At 33.0% G+C, this 12,324-nt stretch overlaps 1 protein-coding gene across 15 annotated transcripts in view; it reads right to left on the reverse strand.

The window, feature by feature from the left end:
- NEK10 (NIMA related kinase 10) overlaps window positions 1-12,324 on the reverse strand; it is a 107,854-nt gene that overhangs the window by 27,296 nt on the left and 68,234 nt on the right. For 11 of the 15 annotated variants that reach the window (XR_010829234.1, XM_013172028.3, XM_066991942.1 and 8 more), the window contains 4 exons: window positions 11,005-11,053; window positions 8,641-8,678; window positions 3,068-3,168; window positions 313-423 (listed from right to left, as the gene is read on the reverse strand). Coding sequence is in view for 11 of the 15 variants with exons in the window: in XM_013172028.3 (XP_013027482.3) it covers window positions 313-423; window positions 3,068-3,168; window positions 8,641-8,678; window positions 11,005-11,053 (299 nt within the window). In the remaining 4 variants the exon portion in view is untranslated. Of the gene's footprint in view, window positions 1-312; window positions 424-3,067; window positions 3,169-6,785; window positions 6,932-8,640; window positions 8,679-11,004; window positions 11,054-12,324 lie in introns of those variants that run through there. The other 4 variants (XR_007168013.2, XR_001203662.3, XM_066991937.1 and 1 more) reach the window with 4 other exon arrangements.

Here is a 12,324-nt window from a genome sequence, read left to right on the forward strand (position 1 = left end):
TTATGGGACGAGGTATTCAATATTCAAGACACTCTGGACAGTTCATGTGCTTTCTGAAAGCTCATAGTTTGAGTGGGAAGACATTCCAAAACATGAATAATATTGGCAATCTAATAATAAATTATGAAGTGCTTGTATAAATTAAGAGCTTATATTATTTTATCAGCTTTGCCACAGAAAATATTACATTTTCCTTCCTCTGCTTTCTGAGCTCTAAAGAGATGAATTTTGTTTTTGCTGGCCCTCTTCATTTACAATACATTTTGTAACGATCAGAGACAAACTTGAAAGATGGTAATTGATGTACTGCACCTTTTTCATTTCTGATTTCAGATTACAAGGATTGCTCTGCTGACTGAAGAGGGACTTCTTGAATCTTTCAATGACTCTCCTTTTCAAGTTGCACTGCAAAGCTGGAGGAAGCTATGCAACACAGAGAAACAAATGTTTTCACCACTCAATTACAGCTCCCATAAAGATCACCTAATCAGCAGTACCATTACTGAAAAAAGTGGCTACACTGCAAAAAGAAACATTAATGTTTAATAGCGTGGTGACAGACAACAGTACAAAACCTGATTTAATGACATATTATAGTAATCTTTCTTAGTTTGCCCATTCTGTTAGGCTTGGCAGATCATACAAGTCCCTCTAACCTTGAAAGATCATTATATTAAGCCTAGTATGATTAATACTAGATTTGCCTCCCTGATTATAAAATCATTTTAAAATGATTTTATGAATAAATGTAAAGCTTTGGCTGTTGGCCGCAGCAGTCATATTGACAGTCACATCTGTCACCAATCCATTTGATGACCACTCTTTGGTATGTACCACCCTTTGGAAACCATCTCCTACACTGTTTCTGTATAGTTTATTATACCCACAGACAGTGTTTGTGAAAATTATTTTCTATTTAGTATACACTTTATAATCACATCAATAATGTAAATTCACAAAGTGCTACTCCACTGAATTCAGTAAGGTTTTTGACTATGCAAGGAAGCTTTCACCATTAATGATTCACATTCAAAACACTATCACAGTATACTTTTTAAAGATTTTGTTCCCTTTGAAACAAACTACTGTTCTAAGATGTCTATCAATCTGGAAGAGCTATATTGGCCTCACAGGAGTCACTCCTGGTTTGCTCTAGCAAACTAAGGGTCAAGGTTAAATCGTAAGCATTAAAGGACTTCATTAGACAGCTGGCTGCATACAGCTTTCTGTTACAGATAGATGCTACTGTGTTTTTGTGCAGATTAGACCTTATACATATGCTTTAAGTCAGATGTTGAACGTTCATTGGCCTATATATGAGGAAAAAATGATGTCTTAGGAAACGCCTGCAAGACACTCCGTAAACTACGTGCCACTGCAATGAACTATGTGCAGTTAATGTACCATGGACATACTGGGATATTCTGAAGCAATAGTGATAAAGAACAAATCCACTGCATGAGAAACTCAGAGTTGCCTCAGGCACTACTGTTCAATTGTAGCTTCTGTTTTAATGAAATCAGATGTCAGATCAGTTTTTTAAAAAATGGCCATAATGCTTTTTTAAAAGCTTCCTCTTACATTATTTTCCAACAAATCAGTCCAGCTCTTGTTCCCATGGAAACTGGATTGGGAAAGCTGCTTTGACTGCCAAGACCTAACAGTAAAGAACTCTCCCTTGTAAAGTTCAGTTTCAAATTATCAGTTGAAATATGTAAGAGAGTTGTAGGAAACAATTATGTATTATTAAATATATATATATATATTCTACCGTAGATTTGCAAGAATATAAACAAGTACAAGAGAAGCATGTTGCACAGTGACCAAGTACAGGTGTGGACCCTGGTTTCTCTGCCTTCTCATTCTGAGATCAACTGACACTGAAAGCATCAAAGTTGTTCGATGGCCAATTTCAAGCAAGTCTTTACGTTGTTGTTAGCTCTCATTTATGAGAACTAGCACTAACTAGTAGGCCACTTGAGAAACACTTTTTCACCACAGAGGGTAGGTTCACTAATAAGCATCTTGGACACACTTATAATATAGCACAGAAAGACTAAACTGCCTCAATTCTGTTATCAGGCAAAGGGCTTACTATTGCAATAATGCAATAAGCTATGCCAACTCTGGTTATTTTAAATAACCATTTTTACTTTGTTCATGACAATTGATTTCCTGTATTACCTGCTTCAAGAAGTTTGACAGTCTCAAAACAATAACAAAAATGCTTAAGACACATAAAATACACCTAATTTTAGTTGTGTTATATTTTAAACTAAATCATATAAATTTGGCTCAGCAATCTGAAATCCCCTGATGTGATACATGTGACTTCCTAAACATAAACCTTTCATTTTAGACAGCAAAATGATGTGTTTGTTTTTTTAATAACAACAACTTTTGCAAATAACTAGTCATCTTTCTGGAGTACAAAAAGTCTACTGTCATATTTTTAGCTGAGAGTTCAGTGCATATTTATAACCACCTCCATTTTTGTTTTGGAATCAGCATGAAATATCTTGAACTCTCTTTCACCACGAAACATTCAAAATTAATTTTAAAATAATTCTGAAGTTTGAAAAAAAACAACACTATATTGACTTTTCAAAACATTTAAATTACAATATTCAGGATAAGAACTATTGCACTAGAAATCCTAAGAAATTATTACTATGTATCGATAATAGAAATTATTACTTAGAAAATATTAATATAGAGGAAAGCATTTTATGTACTCTTCACATCAGTATACAGTAGTGACCTAAAATATTCATATTGCTAACATGACAGAATGTTATAAAAATAAATTACTGTACAAACTATTTTTCTGAGGTGAACCAATGATTTTTTTTATGACTCAATTATTGCCATCCTCCACATACTAATATTCGAGATTAGTCTTTATTTAAATGATATATTTTTAAAACATCCTGCCATCTGCAAAAATGTCAAGTTCTGTTGTTTTTAAAGAACAGCAACTAAATTAGCAGTACTTTGCAGTATCATCTTTTTGACAACCGCAAATAACTAAAATGGATAGAATGTCAGAAGCAACGGTAATGCATACTTGAGTGATGAAGACAATTTTGTGGAGCTGAATAAGAATCTGCTGAACAGGGTCACTGATCTGACGCACCTTCCTTTGTGATACAGCAATTCCTGTCGATGCTGTAGATGACAACACTAAAATCAGGACAGCTCATTTTGTTGCCTTTATATATTAATCGTGTGCACTGCTTAAAATCTGTAGATGTAAATATTCAGTTTTTATTATGCATGACTTGATTTGCCAATAGTGTTGGGAACAACATAAAAAAGCGGGGGGGCGGGGGGGAGGCCAGGCTAATTTAAAAATTTTTAAGTTTATATAATGGAATTATTAATAATTGGCTTCCAAAGAAAAAACCTCTCTTGATTCACTTACACTTAGTTACTCGGAGATGAAACATTAATATACCTCATTAAACAAACATTTTTCTACATTTATTCATAAAGACACAAATAGAATTTTCTTACTTTAACTGAAAAAAATTGTTCCATGTACTAAATCACATTTTTATTTACTTAAGAATTTTGATGTTATAAAGTTAATTCGCTTTTTACCCTACAAATTCCAATAAGAACGTTTTATGTGCACAATTTGGAGAAAAAAATACTAAAATATATTTTCATGTTGCCTTATAGTGGTGTGTGTTGCTTTATCACAGCTACTACTCATTTCCAACATCTAGTAAGATCATGTTTTGAGAGAAAAATCAAAAAAAAAATTGCAAGAAGCTATAAATTTTCTGTGTCTTCTCTATTTTACATTGGAAAATTAGTGATTTCTGTTCTTTGTTAGAAGTTCCTCCCCAACAGAGATCACCCTATCTAAAGGGAGGAATTTATTGATGGAGTCTGTGGAAGGGAACTCTTATAAGCATTCTCCATGATCAAAATGTCATTATCATGAAGCACATAACTGGAATGTCTCATGGTTAGAATAAAAGATCATCAATGCCAAGCAAAGATTAAAGCTTTAAAAATTCCTCCCCCCCACAAAAGAAAGAATACAGACAATTGCTCTGTATTACAGACTATATACTGCTTTCACTTGTAAATTCCATAAAAGGAGCAGTGTAAACTTGTGAATATAAAGGAAAATTGTGTTTTTAAAACTGCCAAGTGCAAAACGAGTTAGATATTGATAGAAAAATGCATGGGACTAGGCAAACAGCAAAATGGGGTCAAGCAAATCAGAAAATATTAATACAGATTCAATTTTCATGTATATACACATTTAATTACGAGTTTGCACATTACATATACACTATGTATAACTAAAATTTCGTGCTCTGACATGGGATATAAAATTGGCCCATTTGAAGACAGAGGAAAATTCCTGTCAAACTTAGAATTTCAATATTTTATCATGTTTGGAAGGTATTCTGTCTCTCAATATATCTCCAGACATTATAATTTGTCTAGGCATTAACATTACCAGTTATTACCAGACCTATCAGAAGAGAAAGTACTCATTGCCCAATTAATAAGAAGAGATCAAGAAAGTGGAGAAACTTCTTTGAGAAAAGATTGCTAAAAAAAAGTTGTTTCTGATTTTTCTTCTGAAACAGATATTCCAAAAAACTGTACTTTTTCCAAAAAAATGAACATTTCCTTTAGCTATTACTTAACATCACACACAATAGGTATAAATACACTAATTCACAAACAGTGCACACATAGGCTTATATCTAATTGCTTAACTATTTAATTATGTATCCAAATGTGATCTTTTCTAAAAAAAATCATCCATTTTGTAGTATAAACTCTAAAGTAAAGAATAGAGTTAGTTTTGAGTTCAAAGGAAAAATATGACTTTAGAATTAAGTATACTGCAGTACTTCAAATTGGTTTCCTCAAATCACTTTTATTGGATTATTGTTGATTTTATTTAGATAAGTGTAAATTAATTATCATGACAAGAAGGAAAAAAGATTAATTTTCTTTTCTCATTTCATGAAAATAGTAGGTAGGTATAAACCTTTCTCTTCCTCTAAAGCAAGACTACTGGTCTCTGTCAAGCAAATCTGTGTACATAATGCATACTTTTCATTCACAAAAGCACTGCAAAATAAGTTATGCATGAAAAGTTACGCTTTTCTTTCAAAAAAATAAATTTCATGCCCCTCTTAATTTACTGCTCTTTGTTAAAATCAGATAAAAAAATATATCAATAATGTGAAAATAATTAGTTCTTGGGAGAAAAAATTGAAAAGTAAAGTTAGAAGTGAAAGTTTATTTGGGACTTGTTACAAACTGCCATTAAATCCAATATGAACTTTGTTATCCAGGATTTGGTACAGATACTCATGTCTGTTGTAGATACATTCTTTTTCTTGTGTAGCTTCTGGTGACTAAAAGACTGTGTGCTCTTTTTCTGAAACAAAACTGCCCTATGTTACTGCAAAGTAAGGTCTAATAGCCATGTGATTTGTTTCCTGACACATACAATGAGATATTTGATAAATACTAGCCATAGGCATCTTGATAAAAATCAAAACCAAATTCACTTGACCACCTAAAAAAAGTGAGCATTATTTAACATTTACAAAGCACAGTCAATTAACTCGGTGCTGATTTATGGAAGTTACACCTAGAAGGTACACTATATTTTGTTAGTTAAAGACCATTGTGAATTTACTTAGTGAACGAAAAAGGCATAATAATTGATGCATGTTGTATGGAAGAATATTAATTCCAGTGATATGAACCAGCAGAAGAATACTGCTGATCAAGCTTTAGATCATTTAACAGAATTAAGACATACAAATAGATACTACCTGTAATTCAAAATGAAGACTTACAAAATATCAGATTTTAAATAAAACAATTAAAATAAACTGAACACCTTGGTTGTTATTTATTTAGTGCTCCCCTCTATCATGCGTCGCATGCTGAGAAAAAGTATGGAGCCAAAACCAAAACAGGTTCTTTAATTTTTATGTGGTAAATCAATCATTAATTATAGTTTTTAAATTGTATATTTGACATACACACTAACATTTCTAGAGATTAAGCAAAAGCTTATCAGTAGATTGCCACTCTAAAACACTTACTGTCTTACTAAAGAGCTCTAGTTAACAAAACTATCTTTCCAAGTTGAGTATTAGTCTTGGAAACTAAGGAAAAAGCTTAGGTCCATGTATTGAACAGCCAGCAGCCCTGTATCACTCTTAAATCCAGATATCAATAAATTATGTTGCAGAGGCTAATTTAAATCCAAATTCTAAAAAATTCTCATGCAGAAATACCCTGAAGATCACAGTCTTATGTACACATTTATATCCACCTAAACTCTTTTTTTTTTTTTTTTTTTTAAGTGATCTAGTAACAAGAATGAAAATTCCACTGAAAGGGCAAGGGATTACAAATACTAAAATTACTTAGCCCACAACTGAATTATTATCATTTTTTCCTGTTGAATTTCTGTGCTGACCCCTTTAGCAAAAGATAAAAGAGAGACATTCACAGACTGAAGTGTGTAGGGACTAACCAGATCTGAGCTGCAACCTAGCAGAAACTAAAGAAATATAGAAAATGTCATTCTCTATGACAGAGACATATTTCTGATAGGATTGGGAAGATAATGACATCATTGCTATTGTCAGATTTTTTTTTGGCAATTCCTTTTGGCAGATAGGTTCAGAGAGGGATTCAGTTTAACATTTTTTCCCAAAGACTCCTCTTAATAATCAATGAGAAGAAGAGAGCTTTTCACTTGAGCTACTTAAGGAAGAATTTACCTTGGCCTTTCTGCTCAAGATGACAGTGGAAGCCATGCTATAATGATCTAAAACAAGATGTGCCATGAGAAGAACAATTTCTGTTTAGCTCTATTCATCTCATCATCACCTCTCCACCAACCGTTTCAACACTGAGAGATCAAATCCTAAAACGAATAGCATGGTCTTGCCATTACAACCTAGGAATCTTCAGTTTTTATTAGGACAGTGATTAAAACTTTATTTCCTCAACATACTACCTTTCTGACTGGTCCCTGTCCTGTGGTATTTGACTTCTTTGTTGTTAATGACTTTTATTAAAAAAATAAAAGCAAATAAATCAGTCTCCTTTCTTTTGCATCTCTTAGATGGTGTTTATTTTATTTTTTTCCTTAAGAAAAATATGCTTAGAATGATAAACAGAAAAGACTGATCAGGACCTACCATTGATTTCTCTGTTATTCAGGGTATAGTGCTTTGTCTCTTTTCTAGTACGTCAACAACAATACGACTTACCAGTCTAGGTGGACCAGTTTCGATACTTAAAATACATATAATGTCTATGTGTTTCAAAGACTGCTAAAGACCCCAGTTCAGCTAGGAACTTCAGGAGTTCCCATAAAATCCATTTACTCCAGACAACTCTACTGTTGTTGTTTTGTTATTGTTTTCAAATAAATAGGACTAACATTATTTGAGCAATGAAAGGTTGTGTGTGAATAGGTCAGTGAGGACTTGATCAAAACTTTTAGGAGCATAACAACAGCAAACCTTCAAGTACCTTGGAGGATCCCAATAAATCAATAAATTTTCTTCAAACCATTTAACATAACAGTAGATTTTATTTTAAATATGTCTACTTCCAGAAGAAAAGGCACCATCAAGTGCCCTTTTCTTCTCGGGTTAGACCTTACACAAATTACATTGTTTTTCTCAAGAATAAAACATTACTGACAAAAGATATCAAAATTGCTTAAATTACCCACAGGACCAAAATTATTTGCAAAGGCTAATGTGTTTGTCTGCAGATCACTATAGCTCTGATGCATTATGGCTGGATAGTTCGTTTAAAGTGTGTGTTGCTATTATAATGGCACTCATTAGTAAATAGCCCTGAAAATTTTTTTGAAAAAATATTATTTGTACTGCATAATTAAAATTTCTAATGCAGCTTTTATATCAAAAAGCACTGAAATAAGTTAGTATACACACATAGTCATGTTTTTTGGTGATCAATATTCCAACTACTCAAAATATTTTTCTTTCAACTATTATTTAATTCAGACAATATTAAGTATTCTGAAGTCACAGCTTAGCAGCTTACAATATCTGAAGTTTCTCAGTAGGAGAGAAAAGTATCACCAATGCAAAACTTGTTTCATTAGTCATGTATAAATGCTTCATAATTTACAAGGGCTCTAAGAAATACTCCTTTTATAGGAGTGATTCCCATTGCATTCAGTAGAAGCAGAGCTAAGATAATGAACATTAAAATGAAGTCATACTGATTTACTATTGGAATTTATATTTTTAAAAAATTCCATGATTTATCAGACAACATATTTGTATCTGGAATGCAATTCTCTGCCTTTCTATAATTTTAAAATACACTTATTAGATAATACCATGATTTTTCACATTGCAAAGAACTGCAACTGGAAGGCTATGAAACTGCCACCTTGCCACTGGTGAATTATCTTAATGCGGGCCTTGCACATGAATAGAGGCACTCACAAGGTCAGATCAAAAGGCAGTAAAGATGAGGAAATAAAAGAGGCGACATTGTATATGTAATAGGAAAATACGGTTTAAAAACTTGGAAACTATTAAGTTTAATTTCAGTTAAACTTTGATTTTGTCACAGGCACAAAGTTACCTGGTCGCAGTCTTGATCCCAGGCCTTCAATACAATCTCTATTATTAAAGCAAAACAAAATAAAATGAATCAAAACAAAATAAAATAGTTTTAGTTATGTTTGGCATCATCAGACGCAGTAGAGAAAATATTAGAATTCCCTGACTCCTTTTCACATTTCCTCTAAACAAAGTCTGTCCCAATTCACTAGTTTATGACTATGTGTTTATAAGTCTGGTTTACTCTACATGTCCAAAATGGTAAACATAAAAAATAAAAGAATATTATTAGATCATTAGTAGAACAATATCTCAATGCCAGAAATATAATCCTATATGTTTCAGTGCTAGCTATACTTAATACAAACACTGTCCTAGCCTGAAGATTTCATCAGCAGAGATAAGCAACAACAAATGGATACAGACAAATGGTGAACAGAAAGAACAAATATGATGTCCTGATGGACAGCAGCCTCGACAACTCTATCCTGGTAATAATTTTTACTTACTTTTTAAGCAGTAAAGAAAATGAGAGTTTCAATGAGAAGTTATGAAGAAGGATAAGAAGATAGTTTTGCTAATGTTTATGTGAGGGGCAGAGAGGGATTAAAAACAAAGGTGCTTGCTTCAGCATTCAACCATTAGGAGTCTGCCATTACTGACTTCAGCAGGGGCTAAAGCTGGAAAGCTAGTGAGCGATAAGTGACAGACAGGATGGTGATATGCTAAGAACAACTTTGAAAGCGATAATAAAAGACTGTTTCTGAAGTGACAGACAATGCACTGGTGAAAGCGTACACACAGACAACAGCCAGGTTGAAGGTAAGGCTATAGAAATGTTCCTTGCAGCAGTGTTCTGAATGGGCATTTGAGTGACTAGAAAGCAGGCATCAAAACCAGTGATGTTGCTTGCATGACAGTTAGGAAGAGGATATATTTTACTGTCTTAAATGGGTATTTCAGGTGATTTTCCTGCTATGAACTCAAGCAGGAGATTTAACAGAGTGATCAATAGGAATGGTTAATCTTAGAGATGACAGGCAGAACAGTTAGACATATTCTGAATGCAACTTTGAGAGATGTGCAAGTTAAAGCAGGTGCTCAGATCCCAAGGTATTGGACAGGATGGGCAGAAGTAGAGGTATGGACAATTACAAGTTTCCTTGTAGTTATATAGAACTCAACTATATGGCTGCATGGCCATGAAGAGATCTTAGAGAGATGAGCAAAAATTTAGTATAGACTGAAGGAAAAACATCTGATGTACTGTCTTGCTAATCATACTAAGTTCATGATTTACAGCATGATTTGGTAGGTAGATGAATAAGTATATGAAAAGACAAGATGCAGAAGAAAAAAAAGATGTGATTATGTGATAAAGCCACATGCAACCTTCTTGAAATAATAGTTTCAACTTAAGAACAGTTTCAAAAGATAGGAGAATTAGAAAAGAAGGGAGTCAGAAAAACATGATTTCAAGAAGATGAAGAAAGTGCCACTGATAAATTGCAGGTCAAGGAAATTGAGGGACTGTGATTTGCAAGATGTCACTAAAACAGCTTAGTAAGAGCTGTTTCAGTAATACTCTTTAAATAAAAGCTGAATCAAACAGGGACTAATGAAACAGGAGAGGAATCAATGCCACTATTATAAATGCTTACCTAATTAAGTTAAAGGTAAGGGGAAAAAATCAGAAGGTAGATGAAGACAAGTCATTTTTGGCTTTTTTCACATGTGAAAGAAAAGCAGGAATGAAGCTATAAAGAACAATCTATGAGTAGAAGCAGTGTCAAAGACATTAGAAAAAATAATGTTTGGTCAAGAATGCATTTGAGGCATTTCTTAACTAATTACAGAAAAAAAATGAAAGACTTTTAGAAGAAGAATAGGGGAAAACATGCTATATTTTTTGGTTTGTTTCATTTATGTTTTGGAGACAATGAGCAGCACTCCAAAATTCCAGAAATAGATATCTAAGTTTATACAGAAGGTCTAGAAGTGTTCAAAGGGTCATGATATTACTCTACACCATCAAACATGCAAGCACATTTTTCTGTGGAAAAATAGCTGCTTAAAAATGCACAAGCAGAATTTGTCTAACCAACTTATGTCAGTTTAAGCTGACGCAGCAAGGTTCACTTTTAAATTTATCAGTTTACTGCTAGTCCTTAAATTATTCACGTAAAGCTTCTGTGTGCAAACATCCTCAAATAATATCTTCAGGCAGACTGATTGTCATTGGCTGAGACAAAATGAAGTTGTAACGGTAAGGAAATGTTTCATGGAGGTAAATCGTGCAGGTGTTCTGTTGTGAAATGACTGACTAATAAGGATCATAACGATGGTCAATTATATAATCCATATTAAAATCATAAATTATACCTACCTAATCTGAGGTTGTCTTTCAGAAGCACTGAGACTTCGTTTAATTATACCTGAAACAAATGCATAAATATTATCTCTGCATTAAAATAAATATATATACATATACATAATAATACTTTCTATTTCCCTGATATGGTGTCAAAATAGCTTTTAAACAGAAATGGTAAATAAACTCTAAATCCACATTTGAATATGGAGTTGCTGTTTGGTGTGTCAAAAATGCACTTGCAATTTAGTCTCAGCCCTGCACAGCATTTTATTAAATAGTTTCAGAATTTCACAGAAACATACAACATGCTGACTGTATGCCCATAGAAGATGTATCTGGATTAGCATTAAATATCTACCTCAGTTACTGCTACCACTGTAGCCACAACATCTCTAGTCTGGATAAGAAGCTAGAATATTTACACGCTTTCTCAGAGGACCTTTGACAGGTTGTCTAAACCCTGTTCTACCAAAGTTTTATTGGCACCATTCTATCAGCTAACTTTGCAATCTATTACATATCTAATACCTTACCTCTTTAATAATCCTACTGATTTTAAGACCTCGAAGACAGGTATATGACCAGTAATTGGTCAAACATCCAATCAGCAATAAAACTGAAACCAAACTTTTATCATGTATTGCCTAGTGCCAAAAAAAAAAATATGAATCGGAAAGAGTAATATTTGATGTTATTTATTTTTTATGTACTTGGAAAACATTGTCTTAATACAAGCATTTGTCTTAAGCAGACATCTTAAGCACTAGTCTTAAAACATTCCTACAAAACCATTCCTTTCATGCTGATTTTGACATGAGACCGCTCTCTCCTACGCATGCTTTTTGAAAGGAAAGGAATAAACATATGCCTAAATCAGAAGATATTTCATCTAACCATAGATATTTCATCTAACTAGTAAAATAAGGAAATTCATTTTTCCCATACAATCACTGATTTTTGATACAAAACCCCATATCCTTGCATACATAAGATTATTTTCCACACTAGTAACATCACAAACATCATCATAAAACAAGAACAGAAGCACCTAGTCACTCAAATACTAGCTAATAAAATAAAGATTACATAATCTTACACTAGCTTTCCTGCTGTTGGTATTACTACTGTAGTTATATTAGTTCTAGAGCAACAGCAGAGGACTTTCAGAGAACAAACACATTTCTGAGAATCTTAAATTTTTTCCTTGTTTTCAAACATACTTTCAGTTGTGCTCTGAAATACAGTGCCTCTATTTTTCCTATTTTTCTCAGATCCTCTGACATGAATTTAAAAAAAAAAAAAAAAACAACTTGGAGGAGGCTGGCATCTGTC

Source organism: Anser cygnoides, chromosome 2 (assembly GCF_040182565.1).
Source record: "Anser cygnoides isolate HZ-2024a breed goose chromosome 2, Taihu_goose_T2T_genome, whole genome shotgun sequence".
In the NCBI taxonomy this organism is placed as follows: domain Eukaryota; kingdom Metazoa; phylum Chordata; class Aves; order Anseriformes; family Anatidae; genus Anser; species Anser cygnoides.